The 24,980-nt window shown below is 45.0% G+C and overlaps 1 protein-coding gene across 2 annotated transcripts in view; it reads left to right on the top strand.

Annotated features, from left to right (window-relative positions):
- Nucleotides 1–22,693, top strand: part of JADE3 (jade family PHD finger 3) — a 39,218-nt gene extending 16,525 nt beyond the window's left edge. For both annotated transcript variants that reach the window (XM_032202253.1, XM_032202263.1), the window contains exons 4-11: nucleotides 4,543–4,700; nucleotides 6,585–6,775; nucleotides 8,199–8,410; nucleotides 9,757–9,924; nucleotides 15,438–15,554; nucleotides 16,019–16,492; nucleotides 18,481–18,598; nucleotides 20,100–22,693. In XM_032202253.1, coding sequence (XP_032058144.1) covers nucleotides 4,543–4,700; nucleotides 6,585–6,775; nucleotides 8,199–8,410; nucleotides 9,757–9,924; nucleotides 15,438–15,554; nucleotides 16,019–16,492; nucleotides 18,481–18,598; nucleotides 20,100–21,001 — 2,340 coding nt within the window. In that variant the 3' untranslated portion in view covers nucleotides 21,002–22,693. The remainder of the gene's footprint in view (nucleotides 1–4,542; nucleotides 4,701–6,584; nucleotides 6,776–8,198; nucleotides 8,411–9,756; nucleotides 9,925–15,437; nucleotides 15,555–16,018; nucleotides 16,493–18,480; nucleotides 18,599–20,099) is intronic.
- Nucleotides 22,694–24,980: the final 2,287 nt, after the last annotated feature.

Below are 24,980 nucleotides of genomic sequence, written 5' to 3'. Positions count from 1 at the left end.
TGAAAAAGAAGGTAATTGTGGAGGTGTATAAAAAATGCCTGAAAACCTGATGGAAAACTTGTGTTCTTACGTAATTTACTCTGCATTTTAGAGAAAATGCCTCCTGTTGGATGGGTATTTGGCTCCTGGAATTTCATCTCTGGCCTTCAGGATGGGTTGTGAAGGAGGTGGAAAAATCAGAAACCTACTGGGCATTTCAGCTTTCTCTTTCTAGAGTGGGGTACTGAGGATGTTTCTGAAGTCATGTTTCTGGGGAAATCTGGGTGGGGAGAGGCATATTTTTTCCCTCCTGCCTTTTAAAAATCACTACTTTGCTTCTGGGACAGCCAGACTTCTGACTCTACAGACAGCCGGCGTGAGGAAATGAAGTGTGTACTGCTGACTCCTCCGGGGCTCTGCCAGGCGCCAGGGGAAGCCTGAGGAGTGAAGCAATTAGATGCAATCCAGGAGAAATCCTGCTTTAATTGTAACAGCAGCAGAGCGGTTAACATGTGTTTTACTTAAACCTCTGCCACGTGGCTCCCAGCGGTGGCCTACATGGCCATGGGAGCACCTTACCGTGGTGGAGTTCTGGAGGTAGGTGGTCACATACTGAAAAGCTCAGTGTCACAAGAAGAAATAGGATTTTTCTTATCATTTTTAAGAGATGACCCAATCCGTTTGCTCTCACTGACACAAGCATTTGGGCAAGTAAGTTGAATGAGCAATAGGATCAGTTGCCGCCGGTAGAAGCATGCAGGGGAGGTATTAAATTAAGTTTTTGACTTTTTTTTTTTTTTTTTTTCTTTTTGAGGGGGGAGGAGGTTTTTGTTCCCTGTCCCCCCCCCTAAATGTGGCTTCAGGTTTGCAATGATGGCAAACAAAACGTTCCCGAGGTCTGTGCAGATCTGGTATTTGCGTGGCTCAGTGAAGATGGAGGCTGTAGAAGGCTGTCGTGTAGTTAAGACCCGATCTCTGTCTTTGGTACTAATATTTCACTATAATTCTCTGTAGCATTGCATGTGCCTCCTCAATATCTTTAGCAGATAAGGATATTGCCCAGAAAGTCATATTCTTTGGTGGATAGCCTTGATTTATTCCCAAAGTCAGCGTGGGAGTGGGGGGTCCTGTGAGGAAGATCAAATGTCGAATTTTCCCAGTGTTTGCCGAAGGAGTTCATGTTGAAGTCAGACAGCTCCTGGTGCCACATTTACAAACTCCTGATTCAAGAAGTTCATTTCCCTTGGACATGCACTTCTAGCATAATTTACAAATAGGACTCCGAAGTCTGAAAAACAAATAAAACACGTGAACCCTATCTTTCCATCCACAGGCCCATGGTCTCACTGTAGCTTGGTGTTGGTGCCGTGGAGGAGCAGAGCGTGCTTATTGTGGAGAATTTTTGTAGGATTTAGGCTGTTAAAAGCTTAGAGACAACAGCATGTCTCTGCAGTGGTGCCTAAGTTCTTCTCTTTGCTTCAGCAAATCTCGTCAGACTTCACTGCAGAGCAAAAAGACCAGAGAACAAGGTTTCCTCTTCTAAATAGGAGTCCCAGCTTTAAAGTGTGAAAAAAAAAGTTGTACAGTTTCTCAACAAAATGCTTGGTATTTTTATTGTGACATAAGCAAGCGTGTTTTTTATTGGCTTCATTCAGACAAATTGCTGCACCATTTTCAGCTGAAACTGTAAAGCTCCTGGCAGCTACGTGACAGGAGAGGTTCAGACCGAGCAGTCTCGCACGGTAAGCAGGGCTGAAATTCATCTCTTCCTTCACGCTTCCAATTGCCAAAAATATTTTTTAAACATCCCACTGTCACACTGACTTCCGAGGAGGCTTCCAGCAGGTGGATGTTTCCTGTTGGTGTGTGTACAGCCCCCATCGGGTGGCTTCTGGCAGCTGTGGCTGCGCTGGGCAGGGCCCTGCCGCGTGAGGTACAAGGCGTGTGGTGTGGCGCTGGCCGAGCCGCCTCACGCGAGGGGCCCTGAATCCTCCCAGGTGGGTGGGGACACAGCGCTAGCCTAGACACGCTCATTATTGAGCTCTTCTTGATCTGTGTGAGACTACAGATGATGCTAAAATACAGCTGAAGGCTTGTGTTTTGTGTGTGGCTAGAAATGTAGGTGCTTTGGGGTGACTGACGCTCACTGCTGTGACTGAAAGGCGAGCGCGGACTGGAAGTGAAGGGGTCGCTGCCAGGAGGAGAGGCTGTGCTCTGCATTGCGCTGGCTGTTGCCTCATGGATGCAGTAAGTGTCACAAAAGAGTCCAAAAAGACACAACCATGAGGAGAAGTTGGCTGTCTAAATCCTGAACACGTGTCAGCCCTTTGAGCTGGCTCAGCTCGTAGCCTTGAGGCTGACTGCAGGAGTAAAATTTACTTGATAAGGAAAAATGTTTACTGTGGGAAGATGGGCTGCGTGAAGAGATGATGGATGATGAGAGCTGGAGATCGTGGTGTCTCTGTAAGGATTCCAGGTGTCTGCAGGAAATGCTCATCTGGACTCGTGCTGTAAGTGTGAATGGCAAGGAAAGCGTTCTTAGGAAATCTTAGTCGGGTTTGGGATCCCTGAAGGTGTCAACCATTGCATTTATATTGGTTAAATCTTCGACCTCCGGTGATAGCACCACTGTAAACTTCAGCGACCTGAGGTGGAGAACTTAATGTTGCTGCGTGGTGACCGTGTGGCCAGGCAAAAAATAAAGTTCGTGCTCTAAAAATAGAGATGATACAGCTCACATATATAATGGACGATCAGGAGACGAATTTGCTGCTAAGCAGTGTAGTTAGATGTAGTTGGAGTACTGATGCCTTTCAGAGCATTTTTCATTTAGTGTTTAAAAAACAGTGGTTTTGATATGTAACACTCTACGTCTGTGTTTCTCAGCGCTTTAAAAGGTAGTTTGTAAAGCACTTAACCCCTCAGATAAGGTTTGAGGAATATACGTTGTAATGATTAAACCATTGCATTTCTCAGTTATTGGATTATTTTTCCTTATGGGTTTCTTTGGCACTGTGCCATGTTAGTGCCTCACAAACCTGGCTCTGTATTCGTAACAAAAAAAAATTACAATTTCTTTACAATGGCTTAAAACAGTGCTCATCTTATTTTTGCTGTGTAGACACTGCTTGTGTTAAAATGGATGCTTACAGCGTTAATGCTTTCCCTCCTGTCACTGAGGCTTTAGTTGCTCTCTATTTTTGAGCTTCCAGGTTAACTTGCTCTCCTGGCAGCCTACGAGCGATGCAGACGTAGTGCACAGTGAAGCAACTCCTGTGCTCTGAGCTACCAGCAGCCTCTTTCAATACCTGTTTCTACTTAAAAGTGTAGTGCCTTTTTTTTTTTTTTTTTTTTGTTACAATGATTTCTTGATGATTTCCAAGAACAGCTGAGAATTTTTGCAGTAGGCATTAACCGGTCTGGTGCTGTCAAATTGAAAAGGGTACGCGAAGATATTTGGCTCTGAAGTATTTTATTACTGTTCTGGCTATAAAACTGAATTAGTAAGAAGAGAGTTCAACCTGCCACAGCTTATTGCAGGGATATTTTCCCTTCTCATTTTATTGCCCTTTGAGGATTTGATTTCTCATTATGATAACACAATTAATTAGTTGCGATGTCTCCCCAACACCAAGCTGCGGTCGCTGTTCTGCTTTTATGGATGTTAAACTTGGGCAGGGTAGCAGTGGGAAGGGGAAAAAAAAATAAAAAATTCATCTGCCCTTTATTTGAATTTCATGCACCTGTAGTTGACAGGCATTTACATCAAGTAAGCTGTGAGACGGCCGATAATCCTGGTTGCACGTTCGTCAAACTGGAATCCTCTGCAGCCAGGAGCTGGGTGTTAGAGCTGGAGGTTTGTCACGGGTGGCCTACGCTGGTGTGTTTCACCACGTAGCTTTGCTAAGGGGTCCCGAGGCTGGATTGCATTTTCGTGGTGGCATTGCTGGGGTTCAGGCACAAAGCAAGGCAGAATTCGTGCTTCAGTGTAGGCAGCTGTTTGTCTTCAATCCTGAAGATCCTGACCAGTAAAACTTCAAATGGATTTAGTAGATGAGCAAGTGCCTGTACATCAACTTTGCCATGGCAACTGCTCTGAGCTCATGATGAATATGACAATTAGAGGGAGCTTGACTGAGCGGAGGAAAAAGATATGCAACCTTGTACCTAAGTTGGGATGAAGCATGCAGACTGGCAAGTAAAATGAGCTGTTTGAAAGTGATATTATAAATAAACTAGGTACAGGCCTCCTTTCCCCCTTTCCCTTGGTAACCTGCAGCAGCTTGCTTTCTTCCTTCTGATTAGGCTTCAGGCAGCAGTGTGGTTTTGAGTTAGCTGAAAATTCTTGCCTTGCTGCACCTGGTATGTTAAGAGTCAATAATCTAGATGACTTCAAATTAATGTGTTTGTGTGCCAGCACTCTTTAAAAAAAAAAAAAAAAAATTAAAAAAAATTAACAACATACGCGCATTGTTTCAGTGTAGATTATGAAAAATCCATACTGCTTCCCCTGGTGGAAATTTTTTTTCTCAAGCCTCTCCTCTCCCTGGGTTTCCTTTGCAGGTGTTCCGCAAGGATCTCATTAGTGCCATGAAACTACCGGATTCTCACCATGTTAACCCCGATGAATATTACGTCTTTGCGGACACGTGGAAACAGGAATGGGAGAAAGGAGTCCAAGTTCCAGCCAGTCCAGAAACAATTCCACAGCCTTCTCTCAGGTAACAGCGATTGCACATCAAGCATGTGCGCAGAATGTGAGCTCAGAGAAGGTGGCCTCTCGAAAAAGAGGTGGTCTAAACACAGCCCACGTTTCCTTGTTGTTACGGTTACACCTCCAATGCAGCAGCCTCCAGGCATGCTTTTAAGCCAAACAAGCACCAATTTGGAAAACATTTCTGTGGCACTTCAGATCTGGTTCTGTCTAGATACCATGATGGTATCTACATTGCAAGTGTAAAAAGGGGATTTTATTTTTTCCTGAGTCGCGTGGTGCTATGGGTTAAATCTGTTTTCTCTTTTAAGTGTGGAAAGTTAAATTAAAAATAAACCTAAATCTTGCGTTGCTTTCATGTTACTTGAAAAGCCTCCCTATAAAGCATGAAGAAATAGAACAGTAGGCGCTCAGGAATAGCTGGTACCCGATCAAACTACTCACTTGTTCACATAATACAATTTTTGTTGGTGTTGACTGAGCCTTTAACTCCTTCTGCTATCTTTTTCCACAAATAGCCTCTGATCAATATACAAGTTCAGTGATGTCAGTTTCAGGAGACAGACTGTTTGTCCTCTGGTCTTGTGTTTAGACCAGGAAAACCTAACAGTGTAGTCCTGTAACCTTTCCTGGTGGAAAAAGTGTCTTTTAGTGTAGAGGTATTACTGCCAGTATGGTCTTCAAGACGAAGATAAATGAATTGTCCAGTGAAAGCGCTGATGCCAGCATAATTTAATTTCCACTGGGGCTATTGTCAGTACCAAGTTATTAAAAATAAATATATTGCATCTCATACCAGCAGTATTACGTTAGAGTTAAAAATTGATACGGAATGGTCTGGACTAGAGAAAAGAAAAGCTCACAAGGGAACACGAGAAAAAACGAGCAAGGTGAAGGGGGGAAGAAGAATGGCAGAGGAGCATTGTTTGTGCTGACATTAACAGCCCACATTGTCCAGTTAGAATTATGTGGGATACTGCTCGGCTGCTGCCTGCTCCTTCTTTCCTCCTCTGGCCTTGTTTCCCACAGCTTTTCTTTCCTGCTGGTGCCGGGGAGGGCAAGCTCTGGAAAGCACGCAGAGCTTCTCACGTATGGCACTGTTCCATTCAGTATCTCCCTGGCTTCCTTTCACATGCAGGGCCTCTCGCATCAAATGCAGAGAAAGATGGACTTTATCTAGCTAGGGTCAGTCTCTCCGTTCTCATAGGCTAGTTTACTAGGCAAGCACTAATTTTTATCTCTTAAAATAATTGAAAGGTTAAAAATACCCATATTTTTTTTCCCCCCTTGCTTCCTGGATGATTTTTAGCTGTTTTTTCCCCTCTACGTTTTTGCTCAGCAACAGAACCGTTCTTACAAATGTATTATTTTTGTTATGTAACGTGGATGAAGTGTCACATATAAAATATGGGTAGACTGCTTAACCCCAATGAAGAGCAAACATCTCCTCCTCCTCTCCCTAGCTGCAGCAGAATAAATCAAGCTTTCCTGAAAAAGCTGGAATCCTGAGGACTGTAAGCTGGCAAGATTTCCTTCTATCGTTTAGGAAGAAGACAGAACAAAGATTGTAGGGTTTTTCGGCATAATACTTTCTGTGTTTCAAAAACATTTGCATCGCCATGCTAGTAGCATTTGTTAAGTTGAAAATATTATGCACAGGCTTACATTTTAAAAATGATTCCGTCTATGTAGCAAACCTTAACATATTTCATGTGAAGAAATGACATTTACAGAATCCTGTCTTCCCACCCTGGCTTCACTCACAGGCTAGTTTAAAATCTGTGAGATGCTAGATTTCTTTGCACTTGATAACAAATATTTCATGTCTTTCAAGGCTGAATCTTAAAAAGCTGGAGCTAACTCCCTGTTTCCTTTTTATTTTCATGTGTAGGGTTGTAGCAGAAAAAGTGAAAGAAGTACTGTATACACGACCCAGGAAGTACATCCACTGCTCCAGCCAGGAGCCCACAGAGCCAGGTTACATCAACATCTTGGAATTGGCAGAATCGGTGTGTCGCTATGACTTGGATGATATGGACATCTTTTGGCTCCAGGAGCTAAACGAAGAGCTTACTGAAATGGGTAATTTCACAACATGTTCTAGTTTTTAAAGCAGCAGTTAACTGCTGCTGCTTGAGTTGTAGTCTGCTGTGTGAGATTCCTTAAAGATCTTTGAATGAGAATTGGATGGAAATGCTAGGAAAAACGAGGTAATGAACAGCTATAAAAACATTTAAAATGAGTTGCTGGATCAGTTAGCGTTTGATATTTTACCTGTTGTGCCTAGAAACTTCTTCACGTCCAAAATCACGTGCAACGTCTGCAGGCTGATACAGGAGGGGAAGAGCCCAAACCAGGTGGAATTAATTTTAGGGCTTTAAAAGTTAAAAATATTGCATAGGAAAAACACATGCTTCCATTTTTTAAACTTGTACATATTATTGCTACAAAATACAGAGTTCTGAGGAGCTGACATGCTGGGTTCTTAACAGAATAATTAAGTTGCACGCATGCTAGCCCATTTAAAATCTGCTAAATTTTTTTTTTCCATGCGAGTTGTGGGTATAGAAGGCTTTGAGGTGGAGTGAACTATGGAAAATAATCTTGGAGATATTGCTGGAATAACTGGGTTGCGGTGGGATGGCCTGTGCAGCTGGTGCTCTTCCATGGACGAGTACAAAAGGGAGATATTTAACATCTCCTGTTCACAAAGAAGGAGGAACTAGATGGGATGGGCTAATTGGTAGGGGCATTGGCTGTGGCAGGTGTGAAATAGCAGAGACTGAGATCCTGAGGTGAGCAAAGAGAGGAAATAGCCTTCTGCTCCTGGGCTTACAGAGAGCAGGCTTCTGCTTATCTGGGGAGCTGCTAGGTGGGGAGTGAGGCAACTCTGAAGGGTGAAGTTGCTGGAGAGAGCTAGCAGGGCTTTAAGGACACACTCCTCCAAGCACAAGAGTGATCATGGCTTTTCTGGGGCTGAAATCACCATCCCTGGAGATTTTCAAGGTCTGACTGGGTGTGTTTGTGAGCAGCCTAATCTGGATTCAGTGCTGGCCCTGCTCTGAGCAGGGAGCTGGGCTGGATCCCTCCAAGGCCCATTCCCACCTGAATGATACCGTGATCCTTTACGTTCAGGGAGTGGAAGAAACATTCTGGCACTGGAGAGAACAGTTTAGTACCAGAAGGCACTCTGTTTTAGCAGTCATTTATCTTTTCCATCTCCCTGTTTATCAGTTGCAACAAGAAATCAAAATGAGCAGCCATCTCCTTGTCCAGCAGTTGGAGTGATGTCTTTTGTCTTACGCACAACCCAGACTTTTACTTCAATAGTCGTTCTGTTTGTATTTATAAAACCCTGCTAAAATTAGCCAGTGACTGATAAAAGGCTTTTTAAATTTAAGTCGTGTATGCTGTGGTAGTTGCTGGAAGTTGTATTTTGCCTCTCAGACTGGGTCAAAAGCGCCTGACTGTCTCCCAATTCCCCCCTCCCCGTTCTGCACTGCAGGGTGCGGGCCCCTGGATGAAAACACGATGGAAAAGACGATTGAAGTGCTGGAGCGGCACTGCCACGAGAACATGAATCACGCGATTGAGACTGAAGAAGGGCTGGGCATAGAGTACGACGAAGATGTCATCTGTGATGTGTGCCGGTCCCCTGACAGCGAAGATGGGAACGATATGGTGTTTTGTGACAAGTGTAACATCTGCGTCCACCAGGTCGGTGCCTGCAGGGGCGTTGACACTGTCCTCTGGTCTTTGTTTACCTTGGCAAGTGTGGAATTGGAGCTGGTATTAAACGTGGAGGGCTTTGCCATTTGCTGGGTAAGGAGGGTGGTGCAATACCAAGCCCGAATTCTGTACTCTGGGAGTTACAGCAGGTAAGTGGCCAAGCACAGTCTGTGTGTGGACCTCTGTCACCCAGCAGGAGCGTGAAGCATCCTCAGGACTTGCAAGCACTTTCTCTGTGACCATAAAGCCTTTTATTAACCCTCCTTTTGAAAATAAACAGGGTGGAGAGCGCTGCCTGCCTATATGAAAAGAATTTAAAGACAGCTTATTTAAGAGCTGGGGTTTTTCCCTCCTTGATTGACTTATTAACTTGTTAAGAAAGCCTGGCAGCAACCAGAAAGAGTTATCACTTCGATTTTTAATCTGGATGGGCCCTGCTTCACCAAGCAGCCTCAGGTCTGTTCGTCATCACGCCGCTTGGAGGCGGGGAGGAGGAGTGCGAGAGATTTCCTCCTTCACAGTGCCCTCTCATGCCAGCTCAGCCAGATTGCCAAGCTACTGGTTTGGTAGCCTAGGCCACCCCCACTCATTAGCTGGATTAAATTAGGGAACGGTTTACGTCCGTCTCCAGCCTCCTAAATGTGATCTTTTGGTATAATGCCACTTCTGCATCAGTAATAGAAAGAGTGTTGGTGGGAACGTGCCTCAGAACAGGAAAAAAATAAATCACTGGTAAAATTGAGATTACAGCTCCCCCTGTTGGGTTTTTGCAACAGTCAGACATGAAAATAGCGTTAGGTTAGTCTGTCCTGGTGGTTCTGTAATGCAGGATTTCACTCAGGAAAGGCCCCCTCTCTCTAGGCATGAGAGGAATGTGCGTTAAAAACCAGCTCACTGCTTCACATCTAAATAGATTTATGTTACTGTAAAGTTGTTAATGATAGGAAATAGTGATTTTTAGGAAGGGCTACATACATGCTGAAGCTAATTTAAAGAGATGCCTCCTTTTTTCTTCAGAAACTTAAAAAGTGGCTAAATGCAAAGATGAAGGTTCTTAATGGCAGTGTTTTTTCAGTCACAATGGCTGTTCTGTGCTGTGAACAAACAATACCAAGACACACACTTTAAAAAGAAGCAGGTGTAGAAAGCATTTGTTTTATAGGCTGTAAATCTCTTTGATCACCTGACTCCTTTTAAGGTAACAAAACTGGAGAAGGATTAAGCAAAGGCCAAACTGTGCCTTTAGGATCTGAAAGCATTGTGCTGTATGAAAATTAATGTTTGAATGTGAAATCCTATTAGTGCAATGATCTCGATCCCTGTTTTCTCCCAAGGCGTGCTACGGAATCCTAAAAGTCCCTGAAGGGAGCTGGCTGTGCCGCACCTGCGTGCTGGGGATACACCCCCAGTGCCTCCTGTGTCCCAAACGAGGAGGTGCCATGAAAGCCACCAGGACAGGGACCAAGTGGGCGCACGTGAGCTGTGCCCTCTGGATTCCAGAGGTAAATCTGAATTTCTGCCTCGTCCTTCTGTATTGTGGTCCCTACTATCCTCTTCCTTCTCTTCTTCCTCCTTGTTCCCTCCTTTGTTTTTTCACATTCTCATGATTTTAATGTATCTATATGGTTTAGTCCTGGGCTTTATTCTGAGTCTGCAGAACCTGCAAAGGCTGGGAGAGAGAGATTAATCCCTTTGTTGGCCGTTTCCCCCGCCGATCACACTGAGCAAGCACTCCTTGGTGTCGTTGCGGCACCTGAGTGACCTGCTGGAAAGGCTTCCTGATGTAAGATAGCATTCGCTTCATAACTGCAGCTTCCTTGCCTCTCTTAGCTCCTCATAAATGTGTGCACTCTTGGTTAGGTGTATAATTTGTGTGAATACATTCATTTTTTGGGGTTGTTTTGTTTTGTTTTGTTTTTTAAGAAAAAAGCAAACAAACATACTACATGATTTGTATTGGATGAACTCTGAGATGGGCAGATGTTTGCGGTTAAGGTATTTTAGAATGATTTTTTTCTGAAGAGAAGAAAAATCTTATCTTCTGGGGAGAAGAAAAATCTCCTACACTATATTTTGTAAGAAAAGGCTTTAGTTGCATGCACGTATGTGAAGTTCAATAACGAAGCTTTACACTTTCTCTATTTAGAATCAAGGTTAGCATCACATTATAATTGTGTAAATTGGAATATTCACTCACATATAGATGGGCTGTTTGTTTAATTTTGTGCTCAGATCTGTATTTGTTTTCTTTCTGGTAAGATCCACAAATCCATTACAGTGGATGGTTTAGCGCGAAGCTGTAGCCACAGCTGTTGGCACTGTGATACCAAGGGGCTGCCTTATTTCTCAAGCCTTCTGTTCCGAAGCAGCCAGGCCTTGCCTTTGCAAAACTTCACGAGGAAGATGCTAAGATTCTGGATTATTTTTTTTTAACGTGGTATCACGATGCCGTGTGTATTTCCTAGCTCTGTCACAGGCATACGTCTGCTTTGCAGGGAGGTTATCTTTGCAGTTCTGCTTTCTCTTCAGGCCAGCGTGTACTTCCTGGTGTCTCATCCACCTTTAGGAAGAAAGGAGCAGAGGGGGGAGATTAAAAAAATTAAGATTAAAAATTAGATTAAAAAATTAAGATTAAAATAAATAAAAATCTGACTTCTGTACTTCCGAAGTGCATTTGTCTGAGCAGACAGGTTTTCCTCAGCGGTCCTTTCTGTGTGCGGTTGCCTTGATGTCGTCCGCAACAGAAGAGGAGCAGGCAGGTTTGGAAAGCAGCTGAGCACAGGACAGGGAGCCAGTGCTGCCTTCTTGCCTGCACACCTCCCTCTGGCTGAGGGAGAGAAGCCCAGGGAGCACCCAGGTGGGAGAGCTCAAACCCAGCTGCTCCCACAGCCATCAGCGGCTCCAGGCCTCAGGCACCTCCTCCCCTCTGCAGCAAAGTCGAGTGTGTCAGGCGTAGCAAGGAGGTGGCACCTGCCAGGAGAGGTGGGAAACGTCTCTTGGGTCCGTTCATCCTCTCTGGCCCCTGCATTGCTGTTTGTAGGAGGAAAAAATAAAAATCAGTCACCAAGGAAGCCAAAGAAAGCTTTGGGAATCTCTGTTAAAATACTGGGTTCCTTTCTGGAGAATCACTGTAGCATAATGTGATCACTGGACTGGAAAGGCCTAGAGTTTGAAGACCTGGAGATACTTTATGGCACGATGCATATTCCCTTGGAACTGCCCCAGAAGAAACAAACATGATAAAATCTCTGCTGCTTCCCCACTGTGCCCCCAACGAGACAGAGCAAGGCAGAAGGCAGAGAAAAGTGAGCCAGAACCATGTTTGTGGTAAAACCTTCAAAGAGGGGCTCGATGAGTCACCAAGTGTAGGCTAGCAATGTTGCACGTGGTTGCAGTGGGGATTTATTGTCCTTCATTCATTCGTTCAGCACTCTCTTAAAATGTGGGTGGGGGTTCTTCCCTCCCTCCCCTGGTAAGCTGATGGTGTCAAAAGGCTTTGTTGACCTTCACGTGGCTGATTGAGACGTTTGAAGGTTTTTACTTCATAAAGGGCCCTCATCGTTAGTTTATATCCTTTTATTCTTCTGCCATTAATGTCTTTTAGTGTAAATGGCTCTTCTATGCTTTCTTTAAAGACGTTCTTTGAAAAAAAGGAAAGATTTTGAGATGAGAAAACTTGCTCTGCTTTGAAGTTCAAGATTTCTCTGCCTTAGAGGCCCCACTGCAGACACATCTTCCCTCAGTCAGCGTGCTGTCAGCTGAAGCACGAAGCCATTTTTCCTTAGCTGCTGCTGGGGGCAGGCTACCAGCAGAGAGCAGGGTGGTGGCAGAGATGTCAGCTCACCGTGCAAGTCACAGGGAAGAGGCTTCAACAACCCCACCGTTCTCTCTCTCCCACTTCTACAACTTCTTCGGAGTACAGCAGTCGAAATGGAACCTGGCACATCGTGAAGGAGGAACAGAGAGGCTACGTGTTAAGGCAGACAGTCAGTTCTGCCTTGGTTAGGGAGGCTTTGGGAAATAAAAAGGTTGGCCTCTCAGCTCTCGGGATCCCTCGTGAACAGCCAAGTTCAAACAAACTTTGCCTTGACTCCTCTCAGGGAGTGTTAGGAGCACGCAGGCGGCACGAGGCCAGTATAAATAAACTGCACCTGACTGGAAGCGCCTCGTGGTGTTTTGACAAAGCAGGGTAATGTAAACAGGCAGCACTGCAAGCCGAAGGGACAGGATTTCTAACACAAATATTGCCCGCCCTCCAGAGTCCCCTCTGGGGAAGCAGCAGGGAGAGCACTGAAGGGGGCAGAGAGCGAGAAGATGTGTGTCAGTTCCTAGCTTCTGCTGGGACGCACGGAGGAAAGGTGGTGCCACCCAGTCTCCAGGAGAAAATCACTGAAGGTGATTTTTGAAAGGAATAAAGACAGCATGGCAAGTCGATGCAACCCCTTAATTCCCACAGGAAGTCTTGCCTGTTGATTCTGGTAACTGGGGCAAGAAACGTGGTCAGTCTCTTTACAATATTGTTTCAGAAACACCTGGGCGACTTGTAACCAGCTCTGTTTTGAGCAGCATCCAGTTAGGTTGGTAAAGAGTCTCATTATGGAAATCAAAAAGCTGCCTTTTGACATTTAAGAGTGGTGAACATGATTTTGTGGAACAATTCAAGAGTTTCAAGGACAGCTTTGTCCCTTTCCTGCTGACACATAGGAAGTCCACAAAAGACGAAGCTGCTCCTCATCTCTACCTGATGAATGCATCGCATGCTGCCTCCCCCTTCTCCTTGTCCTCTCTGGGACCCCTCTGGAGCATCCCGCTACCTTTCTAACAAAGACTTCTCAGAATTAGGTTTTAGTTTTGTTAGATGGGTCACAGCTTGCTGCTTTTCCTCATCTTGTCTTTTTTGATAATTTGAACTGACAGGAGCTGGTACTGCTGGTTTCTAGGTGCCAAGTCCTGTTGGTTTTCCACACAGATCTTTCTGACTCTGGTTTTGGCCCAAGAGAAGGCTGAAGCATGCCCACTGATGGGACTCATGGCTTCTGGAGTTCAGTGACATACACTTGCGCCTGTCACTGGGCTGAATAGAAATACCACGCAGCACTGGCTGGCCTCAGCATATTCTAGAAGATCGGGCTTGCAACTGGGGGATTGGAGATTGAAGTACTACAACAAACACAAATCATGCTCGAGTCTGTTTTTGTCATTACGCTATGATCTGTTGACCAACCTCTAAAATGTGAGAATGATGAATCGAGTCATCTCTTGCAAAGCTGTCTTTCCCAACTACTTGATGGATGCTCAAAACAATGCAAAAGATAGGAAAGAGTAACAAAAACGCTCAGTTTGAACAAAGCAGCTCTGACTCTCAGGCTTGATCAACGTGGCACTGCTGTATTGGACAAGTCTAGCTTGCAGAGAAGGTCTGCTGTGCTTCCTCAGGGGTTAGGCAGGTTTCAAAGTGAGTATGTACATCAGGTGATTGCTGAAATACCCCAAAAGGGAAGCTAGCATACTCACCTTAGTTTGATGGCCCTTGTAAAGGCAACAGTTTAATTATCACGTCTTAAACTAATTGTGTAATCTGGATTTCCCTAGAAGAGCCTTATTATGGAGGTTGGAAGAATAATCTATGAAAACTACTGTAATGTAATGCTCTTAAGCTTCTCTTAAAAAAAAAAAAAAAAATCCTATCTCAGTCTTGACTACTTTCTTAGGTTATAGGCTTTATTCTGACCTCACAGTGCCACAGAATGTGACCTCGAAACCTCCTTTCTTTGAATTCTTTGTTTTGACTCCTTTGCTAAGAGGCCCCAATCCCACCAGCGGTCTGCTCTGCTCGGGCCAATCATTGTATGAAGCAGGGAGATCTGTCTAGCTAGAATTAGCACTGCATTTCTGTTTCAGGCAGGTAGCCCCCCATAGCACACAGCTGCTGAATTCAAAGTGTTTCTTCTTTGTGTTAGCATCAAATTCCAAGCTTTTGGAGACTGCCAGCCTTGGGACAGAACAGTTACCTCTGAAATTTTCTGCCTTGTGTGATTTTGATATGCTCAGTTCTGCATGTTGATCATTCATAGCTGGCCAGTTCTGTTTCTGCCCTTGGATGGTGGTCAGGAGCATCTCAGGGATGAGTGAGGAGATTATTTATCTCTGTTTGGATGCCCAAATTATGGAGAACAGTCCTGGTTTCCCAGTATGGACAACAGACAGCTGAGAAATTTCTATCACAATGGATATGTGAACCTTAGTACAGCAAACAATAGCAAAAGGTACCTATGCTTATCTGAAATTTCTTCTTTCTTGTAGTATTAATATCCATAATCTGATCCACAAATAGATCATCCAGACTAAATACATGAAAACTGGAATAAGATAACATACTGTGCTTTGCAGAAAGAGAAGTTTGTTGCATTCTTTCTCAAATTATAATTCATACAATCTGTAGTTAGGAAAGTGTTTTAGAGTCACCTCTCGCACTGGGAGTGCTCAGTGGAGGTAAAGGCAGAAAGCAAGGCTTTCCCTGGCTGCTGACTGCTAGATCTCTTCTGCCCCAATCTCTGAGCTGGCAGAAGTAGCTCGTGTAGCGGATCTGTGGATCTTAAAGAAGGAACTTCTCAGGTAAGTGACTAAGTGTTCCTGTTTTGTTCTGAGTAGCTCGCTTTTTGGTACTTTTTAAGTTAGATCTGCTTAATAACACAGGAAAAAAAAATAAAGAATCGAAAGGGAATAAACTTAGCTATCATTTACTGTAGTCTCTTAAATGATTCATAACAAGGCATACTGCAGATGCCTAAAATCTTCTGAAGAGTTGCAACTTCTAGCCACCAGGTTGAACTAATTGTATTCCTCAGCATGGTTTTCCACATGCAGGATCTTCTGGGGTCACTTGCTAAGAAGCATGAGCACATAGATATCTCTGAACAAGATAAATGTGTGGTCATACTTCTTGTTCTAATATTAGTGGAGAGCTTGTCTTTATTGCCTTGCTAACTGTTTCCATGCTGCTTTTTGTTTTCAGGTCAGTATTGCTTGCCCAGAAAGGATGGAGCCGATCACAAAGGTGTCTCACATTCCACCAAGTCGATGGGCTTTAGTGTGTAGTTTATGCAAACTGAAAACTGGTGCTTGCATTCAGGTATGTTCTTGTTTTCCTCTGACTCAGTCTGTGAGATGAGGATTTTTTTTTTATTTTATTTTTCCTGTATTTGGAGATGTTATGATGAAGACAATCGTAGGATAGCTGCCTACTTTTTCATAGCTGTCTGCTAACAAATTAGTTCCCTAAGTGCTTCAGTGTAGAGAGTTAGGAGTTGGTCTCAGTTGCCTTCTTCTGAGTAAGGCTGAGAAGTGTAAGTACTGGTAGTATGTGGATCAGAGGTGGATCCTTCCACTGAACGCTGTTCAAAAACAAGAAAATACCAGATCACATGATACTAACATGATACCAGCTTCGAAGAGATCAACAGGTATTTCTAAGAGTGCTTAAGAGATGATTTGGTAGGAATAAACTTTAATGTAATGAAGATATATATATTTTTTTTTCTGGTTTGTTTCTACTCTTGGTGACTGAGTGTTTTTTCCCTTTTCTTCCATCTGTAGTGCTCCGTGAAAAGCTGCATCACTGCCTTTCATGTCACCTGTGCCTTCGAGCATAGCTTAGAGATGAAGACTATCCTGGATGACGGGGATGAGGTCAAGTTCAAGTCGTATTGTCTGAAGCATAGCAAGAACAAACAGAACTCGCTGCCTGATGTTGATGAGCATCCCAAAAGTATGTCGGACCAGAAGCAAACGGAGAGCGAGAAAACCAGTTTACGAGCCCAGAAGCTCCGAGAGCTGGAAGAAGAGTTTTACTCACTCGTTAAAGTGGAGGACGTTGCAGCAGAACTGGGTCTTCCTAAACTTGCTGTAGACTTCATCTACAATTACTGGAAATTAAAGCGAAAAAGTAACTTTAACAAACCATTGTTTCCTCCCAAGGAGGATGAAGAAAATGGCTTAGTGCAGCCAAAAGAAGATAGCATTCATACTCGCATGAGGATGTTCATGCATTTGAGGCAGGACCTAGAGAGGGTAAGAGTTTAACTGGTAAAGTTTTGAAAAACTGTGTGCAGGTGAGCAGCAGCTTTGTCTTTGGACAGAAGTGGGAATGGGAAGAGCACAGGGAGACGATTTAGAAAATAATAAGAGGTAAGGCCTTCAGCTCCATTCTTGTGAAGTACGCAATGCAAAATTCTCTGCGTTGAAAACTAATTTGTGTAGGCAAAGCAGCAGGTATTCTTTGGTGAGTGCGCCTGAAGCTTTTGGGGAATTCTAGAAGTGCATTAAAACATCATCATGGTTTGAGGGCGATCGGGTGAAGTTCTGGGTGGTTAACTACCACAGGGGCTTCTTGGCTTCGCGGGCAAAGAAGAGGGATGCTGGCCCGTGCTCAGGCAGCTTCCCGTGACTTCTGATTCAGGTCCCTGACTCACCTCTCCTCTTGGGCAGCGTGCTGCTGTTGGCTGGCCCTAGGTAGCGGGCGGGCTGAATCACTGCTCACGCTCCTGAGCTGGGCGATTTCCCTGCACGTGGCTGCCCGAGGTGCTGCTGGTGGTTAGCTGCTGGAAAACAGCCCGCCGAGTCTAGCACTGCTCGTGGCTTTGCTGAGCAGGATGAAAAGGAAATGGTCTTTTTAGCAGTATCTAGTTCAGAGGTTGCTAGCCAGCATTTGGAAAAGGTGGAGTTCTTGAGGAAAATCCAGAGTAGGTATTTATTCTGGCAGCACCACAGACTGATGCCTTCTGGCAGCTGGTGGGGAGGAAGACAGGTTTGTTACCATATGGGGCTGCTGATCACCTGTGGTTTGCAAGAGCTTAGAGATGGGTGGTGAACCTAAGGCATATTCAAGCCTGGATCTCTTTTTCCAGGACAACTTCAAATATGGGTTCTTATTTAAAAAGAAAACAAAACAAAACAAACAAAAAAAAAAACTTCAAATGGAGGGTTTTGGGTTTGTTTTTGTTGTTTTTCTCTTTCAAGAAAGGATTTCAAGTTTTTCCTTTTGTTCAAAGAGTGGTTGGTTTGCATCTAATTGTGCTGAAATTGATGCACTTCCATTGAGTGGAAGCACTTCGTAGTTCGAGATGGCTCTCAAAGTTTCTGAACCTCTCATGCCACAAGAATTCGTGTTCAGTTACGTCTTGGTATGAAAATAAATTTGGGAATCTCCTTTCTGGGGAGAGAGGTTCCAGTTTCTGAACAGCTAAAGTTAGGTGTTTGGGGAAGTACACTTGGCAAATACCGTTCAGCCAGCCCCTATGCTTTTTCTGTGTTGTGCCCACTCTTTCAGGTCAGTGTTACAAACTTGCGGTGCCTCTTCCTGTTTGCCTTACAGGAGGGGGACGTACTGCTACTAATTCAAACAAGTAGTGAAAGTAGAACTGTGTGGAACTGCCATGCAGCCTGAAAACAAGCTGCTAAATGCATCAGCCAAATGTGTGAAAGGCACGAAAAGCTGCAGTGTTCTCTTCGGGGTGATCTACATGTTAATTCTGGTCTAAACTGGCCAGAATCTATTGGGTAGCTTTGTAAAAAGATATACTTTCAAATGTTGCAATAATTCTAAGAGGAACAAACTTAGTTTAGCTCTTGAAAATCATTCTGCAAAGCATTTCACAAGGAAATTCCAGGAGACTGGAGTGTGGACTGCAGTAACATCCCCAGCACAGCATGTGGTTGAAGTAGGCTTACAGACAAGCAAGTCTTAGAAACTACGTGCTTTTGACTAGAATTTTGTTTGCTTACTGTGCTTGTAGGTGAAAACACATTCTGCTGCCTTGCAGAATGTATTCAAGACACTCATTAAACTGGTAATTAAAAATACTCAGGATTTGTTTTTTAAATTCGTGGTTACATATGTTTAGTATCAGTCATGAGATATTTGCCAAGGGATATTGCTCATCAAATTTGTATAATTCTGTTGTGGATACATTTTTTCTGTCCAGATTGTGTGTTTTTTTTTTTTTTTTTTTTTTTTTTTTTTTTAATTTGATGCTAAGTCTCCTATTATTTCTCTGTAGGTAAGAAATCTCTGCTACATGGTAAGCAGGAGAGAGAAACTGAAGTTGTCGCACAGTAAAGTACACGAGCAGGTCTTCAATTTGCAAGTCCAGCTCATTAATCAGGAAATTGCTGCAGGTAATCACAGAAGTGTAAAATATTTACAAATCATAACTGTGTATAAACTAGGAAGCTGTGTGTTCTCATTATGTTCTGGCTTAGTGTTTTAACGTTTGAGAGCTGCTTTAAAAATTGTATTCAAATATTCAGTCAATGAAACTACCAACATAGACAAAATACTTTAATGTTTTAACACCTTAACTTGGATCTTTCACTCTTGGGCATATGCCTGTAAGTTATTAATTGCTCCGTTACCCACGTAGCAGAAATGAGCTGGTGGTGATCTCGAGGTTTTTGCTTCCTTGGGCTGCTGTTTTATGGTGCCGTTTCCCCACAGCAAGCTCTGCTCTCCCACTGAGATGTTCTTTTGCTTGCTGTAGTTAATTTCTTCAGGCAAAAAAGAGTGACTGATAGGAATGGCTCTTCTCGTGTTGCCTTGAATACTTGATGAGCAACATGAAGAGGCATTTCTTAGCTTGTCATCTCAGTTACTGTCCCTTCCTTCAGAAAGAGCCTAAGCACTCTGGTTTTTACCAGCGAGCAGTGACTGCTTTGGAAAGTTGATGTACCGAAACCAACCCTGCCCTTGATTTTCACTAAAAATGTGCCCTGAAATGAGGAACACAACATTTGAAAAGAGGAATGGTATATATTGCAGTGCAATGGCTTTTTTTCCTTAATTGGGACGTCAGCTATTTCTGCAGTTGTGAAATGATGATCTTGATGTTCGTTCAAGATACACGTTGTGTTTTTTGTAACCAATTTAGAGTGAAGCCTTTGTGGCTTTTTGTCTGCCCCTGAAACATGGATAAGTTTCATTGGTACTGACAAGGTGGTGGGTTTGTTCTGTTTGTTTGTTGTTTTTCAGCTGGTTTAGATCAGCCTAGCTCTTTGCAGAAGCAGCAGTACTCTAAAGCACTTGGATTTTGTGTAAATAAACTTTATTAGAAATGTGTACCAAATTTATGTCTTTACAAAACCAAGTGCTTTTTTTAAAAAACTTACTAAAATATTTTGAGAGATATTTTGCAATGGCAGTGTGTGTGCACAATATAATAAAGACTCGTACATCAGAGTGAAAAGACTTTTAAAGCACAGAGAATTTTAAAATACGAAGCAGAGCTGAACCAAGTCCAAATTGCAGCTCAGTTTGAAGCATTGTTTCTTCTCTATCCAAAGCTGAATGTGAACCTTTTTTATAGCTTTGCTGGAACTACTTCTGTCATGTCTCAAAGCTGGTTCAGTTCACTGGCTTGAAGCCCTGTGAAAGGGCAGGCTGTTGTTTTTTAATGGAAATGCGAAGATGCTTACCTAAACGTTTGAAATGGTAGACAATTTGGGGCAGTTCTTGTTATTCTGCCTTGTCTGTAATGTCCTGAAATAATTTCACACCAGTTGTTTGCAGATGCTTCTTATTGCTGAATGACTTTTTAATGCACTGATAAAACTTACAGGTAACAGTGTGGTTACCCTCTTTAAGTCTTCTTTTCTTCTGCCCCCTCGTCTCTCTCTCATCCAGGCCATACCCTGACAAGTGCACTAGAGAACACGCTGTTCTACCCACCGCCCAGGATCACCCTGAAGTTAAAAATGCCCAAATCAGCACTAGGAGATTGCAAAAACAACTCCCTGAAGCCTGGCAACAGGCCGCTGTCTCCTGACAACAACAGCACTGCGTACGGCAAGAGGAGCGTGCCGGCGCCGAAGGAACCCTACGAAATCAAAGCGAAATCGTACCCCAGGTACCAGCACGAGGGCAGAAGCAACGGCTTGCTTGTCCCGGGGGGGATCGGCAAGCCCCGCGGCGAGGCGAAGGATTCGGGCCCCGTGCAGGTGTCCGAGTTTCACCGGGGCCAGCCCTCCGGGAAGCCCCTCGCGCTGCAGGCGGCCCTGCACGGGCAGGCGGCCATGGGGAACGGGCGGGCGCAGCAGGACGGCTCGCGGCTGGCGGCCAAGTCCAACGGGCTGCTGCTGGGCAGGGCCGGCGACGTGAGCCAGAGGGACAGCTCCAGCCAGACGCCCTACGAGCAGGACTCCGTGCTCGCGGCTCACCTGGCCGGCCAGAGCGGCTTCAGGAAATCCACCATGGAACATTTTAGCCGCTCCTTCAAAGAGGCTACCAACAGCCTGGTGAGGACCACGGAAGATCTGCGGTGCTGTGAGAAGCCGACGAGAAGGCTCGCCGCGAAAGACCGCTTGTGGAGCAAGCAGGCGCTCGAAGGTGCTCCCTACCAGGACAACGACGGGTACTGCCCCGACCTGGAGCTGAGTGACTCTGAAGCGGAAAGTGATGAAAATAAAGAGCAAGTGAGGTTACGGCGGAGTAGCTCGGAGAGAGAGAGCCCAAGCAAGGACTTCGGAAGAGATTGTCACAATAGAAACAAAAAGAACATGATTTCTCACGGTTCGGTACAAAGGTGATTAGAAGCCCCCACGGGGTAACTCAGCCTTCGCGTATCCCGGTGTACCAGTGCAGAGCTCAGCATCACCAGGTTCCAGAAACCAGTACAGGACCTACGACGGGAAGAACTGCAGGAGGGGACGAAATGGGAGTCGTTTTGTTCAACTGTGAATCGGCTTGCAGCCTTCGCAAGGCTCCCCGAGTCACGGCGGAGTCGCGGAGAAACGGATGGGGTTGGTCAGAGGTCACCATCTGGGGAAGCGCGGGGCGGCTGGGCCTTGCGTGAGCTCAGGAAACTGCTTCCTCCGTGCCAGCTCGCCTGCGAGGCAGGCTGCTCACGCTGTACCAGCCGTGGTGGGCAGGTAGCGAAGGAAGGAGCCCTTGCGTTGCGAGGGGCTGCAGGGGAGACGCTGAAACCGCGTCCTTGCAGCGCCTGCTGCTGATCCAGCACGGCACTTGGGGGCCTGTGGGAGAGCTGAGCGCCTGGAAAAACCCTGCTGCTTTCCCTCGGGTGGCCCAGCCCCTGCCCAGGTGCTCTGCTGGATCAGGCCCAAAGCGGCTGCTGAGCGCCGTCCCCGTCTGCAGGGAGGCTCGGTGGTGGTCGCGGGCTCCTTGCGGAGGGTGGAAGCCGCTGCCAAACTCACTGACCTCTAGACGTGCCCCCGCTCCCTGCTCTTGCTGAAGGTCGTGTTTCTCCTCGCAATTATTTGCTTATTTTGTAAATATACAACTTCTAGTACTTGTTTTTTTTTTTTTTAATCTCTGTACATAGCTGCTTGTTGTGGGATGCACTTGTAAATATTTTACCCAGCTAACAAGTACAGATGGCTAATTTTGTGGATAGTGTTTACAAGAGTAGATGTACTACTTCAAAGAAAAATGCTATTTGACACTTCAATTTAGGCAATCACCGGTGATGCCAGGTTCCTCCTCAAACTGAAATTTCACGGCCGGAGGTGTTTGTACCTGGTGTTTTTAAAAGAAGATGAATTAGAAGTAATTTTGCCTGAACTTTTTATTTAGGCACAAATTTTCAACCCTAGCTGCCTCAATGTGGGCTCCGGAGCCCCACTTCTGGCACCTAGGCCTGTGAAATTTTAGCCAGTCATCACCTGGAGTATGTTTTTTATTGCTGAAAACTTATGGTTACGTTAAGCTGCTTTTCAACCTCTGGATCAGTTGCTGTTTCCCAAACTAAAACTTTTTTTTTAGCGTGCTTTAAAATCAGTTGTTTACCCGTGTTTTTAAACTTCAACCTCTGTTGAGGAAGCCAGAAGGGAGGGGAAGCCCTTTTTGGCTTGTTTATTTTGTCTGGGATTTCTGTTTGAATGCGGACGAGTTTCTTGTGTTGTGGTGATCAACCAAGTAGCTGCCCTTTTCTTTGAAACGCTGTGTGTTTCGTAAACCCACAGCACCCCCTGTCCCCACGTCACCGGCTGAGCTGGGACATGGGCTGCATGGGGCATCCTGCGTGCCTCTGTTGGGATCAGGGCTCACTTTCCCTACACATGAAAGGTTCACGTGTGACGATGGCTACGCAGAAGCCAACCAGCATGTTTCTTCATTCTCCATTACCTTCATTTACTGCTTTTAGTTTGGGAAATGACAACGCTTTTAGGTTTGGTTTAAGCTTTGAAATCTCCCTCGTTGCAATAGGACTAGCAAGTCAGGGGCTGGAGGACTTCAACGAAATAAAAAACCGCGAAACAGCATACTTGGCAATCCTGCTCTATTTGCTTCATGCAGTTTCTTTTTTTTTTTTTTTTTTTTTTTCTCCCCACTTCTTGATTTTATGTATATTTGTGTAATTTGTCTTTCTAGAGCTGTATCTTCAAAATTATTTCTTTTGGTGTAAATACGCAGTAGCATTTTAGGTTTCCACACATTTTATTTTGATGGGAAATGCTTTGTGTTCTAAGCCATGGGTCGTTCAGAACAAGTCAACAAATGTTTCTTCATTTGTATTCCGGTTCTGACTCTCTTAGTTTTCCTTCGATATTTATTAGTAATCCTCTTGCTGGCCACAAAATTTCATGAAGCTTGCGTTGGGAACACTCAGGTGGGAGGCTGGCAACGCCTTCATGCCATTTTGTGGCCAGAAGCGTACGGCGGAGGGGAGGAAAATGGTGCTTCAGCAAAACTCAGCATTTCTGCTCTTCTGGGGTTATGAATTCAGTTGTTTCCCGCCTGGGCAATGGTTTTGCTAATTTTTCCATGATTTTAATAGATATATGAAGGAGCCCTTGGTTACGTAGTTCTCAAGTATTGTCCCCAAAGTGCATTTGCTAGTTTTTATTGTGTGTTCGGTGGCTAACTGTTTGAAGTATTACCTCTTAACCTTATTTGTCAAATTTTTTTTTGGTGTTTTTGCATTTTGTTTTATATATATAAATATATATATATTCAATTTTCCAAGATGGACTCGGTCTTTTTCAGATGTCCCCTTTTTACAAGTACTTTTTCATTAAATTATGAAACTGCTAACAGTATTTCCACTTGTTGTGATTTATTCAAGGCTGCACCCTCTGTGCCTGGGTCTAAACTAATGGGTCTAACGGCAGTGCTGTGTCCGTCAGGAGGGAGTTATTTCTGCAGAGCTGGCAGTACTTGAAGTCGAAAGGTCAAGGAAAACCTTTCCCCTTCAGCCTCCCCGAAAAAAGAGTCAGTGAGCACCAATTTGCTGCGTTTAGCAAATAGTCCCAGCCTGGCTTTTGTTTCTGCCTAGCCCAGCAGATGTAACAGGCCATTTGCTGCGCTGCTCTCCCTTTCTGATACATTTGCCTGTGTTGTAGCACCACGGCCTGCCCCTGGTTGTACAAACCAAGCTGTGAGGGGGAGCTGCAGCCTGGCCTTCTGCCTCATCCCGCTTCTCACACACCAACATGTGCATGGCCAGCACTGACATTGCCTTGGGAAAGAGGGACAAGCAGCGTTCCCAGCCTGGTGGGTGGTGGTGTTTCTGCACGACCTGTTGCTGCAGTTCCCCCTGCTCCCACAGGCCGGTGCTGCTGCCCGCCCTGCAGCCGGGGAGCAGGAACAAGACAGCAAAAGCGAGGATGGAGAGCGAGGAGCAGGTGGAGCTGCACAACCCTGCTGATAACATCCTCCCTGCCCTCAGGAGGGCTGGGGGTTGTGATGCACGCGTGGGGCTGAGTGAAACAGGGCAGCAAGTCCTCGGCTGGAAAGAAAACCAGAGGGAAAGAGCACAAAAGGAATATATAGAAGAGAGGGGAGAAAAAAAACAGCATGAGGAAGAAGCTGTAAGTGATGGATTGCCAGCTGTCTTTCAGGACCGGGATTTCTCCTTCCCTAAGATCTATTTTCAGTGACTGTGACTGGTGGCCTCCCATCTCCTTTGAGAGCGGTCTGCTTGTGTCTGGGATGTGGGAAAAGGAGCCAAGGAAGTCAATCTGTACCCCTGCTTGTTTACCTTGCAAACAGCTGCTGCTGGTTTGCAGCATCTTTACAAACAAGTTGCAGACAGCCACGTAAGTCTGGGTACTTGGTGGTAACTCAGGCCAAATTCTTACAAGTTCATAGGGTCTGTATGGTGATTCCCAGCACCATCTTTGTTGAGTTTGTCCAAAAAAACACTTTAGGCTGCAACTTGTGCTCTTACTCTGCCACTGTATGCACCGTTTGGACGATGCTCTCCCAAGTCCCAAACCATAGGGGCAGAAATGCCAGATGTTTGGCTACGAAAAAGCAGCCTCAGATGTTCACACTTGATGCGATACCTCACTGATACCACGGGCGATACCTGGGCTAGGCGTGTGGTATCTGTAGCCTTCAACACCGAGTGTTCAAAGCCTGCCTCCGCGAGCTGCGGGGAACGTGACAAACCAGTCATCGCGATCGGTGTGAGCCTGGCTGATCCCTGAGCTTGTTATGGTTTGCCACTGCAGGGAATTGACACATCTATTGAGAAAACATGCGTTTGATGTGAACTAATGAGCAAATGGAAGCTGCTTGCACAACCTGGGAGCTTGGTATGCCAGG

Source organism: Aythya fuligula, chromosome 1, assembly GCF_009819795.1.
Source record: "Aythya fuligula isolate bAytFul2 chromosome 1, bAytFul2.pri, whole genome shotgun sequence".
Lineage (NCBI taxonomy): Eukaryota > Metazoa > Chordata > Aves > Anseriformes > Anatidae > Aythya > Aythya fuligula.
The sequence above is the reverse complement of the archived record's forward strand: the minus strand, read 5'-3'. Positions and strand labels throughout refer to the sequence as shown.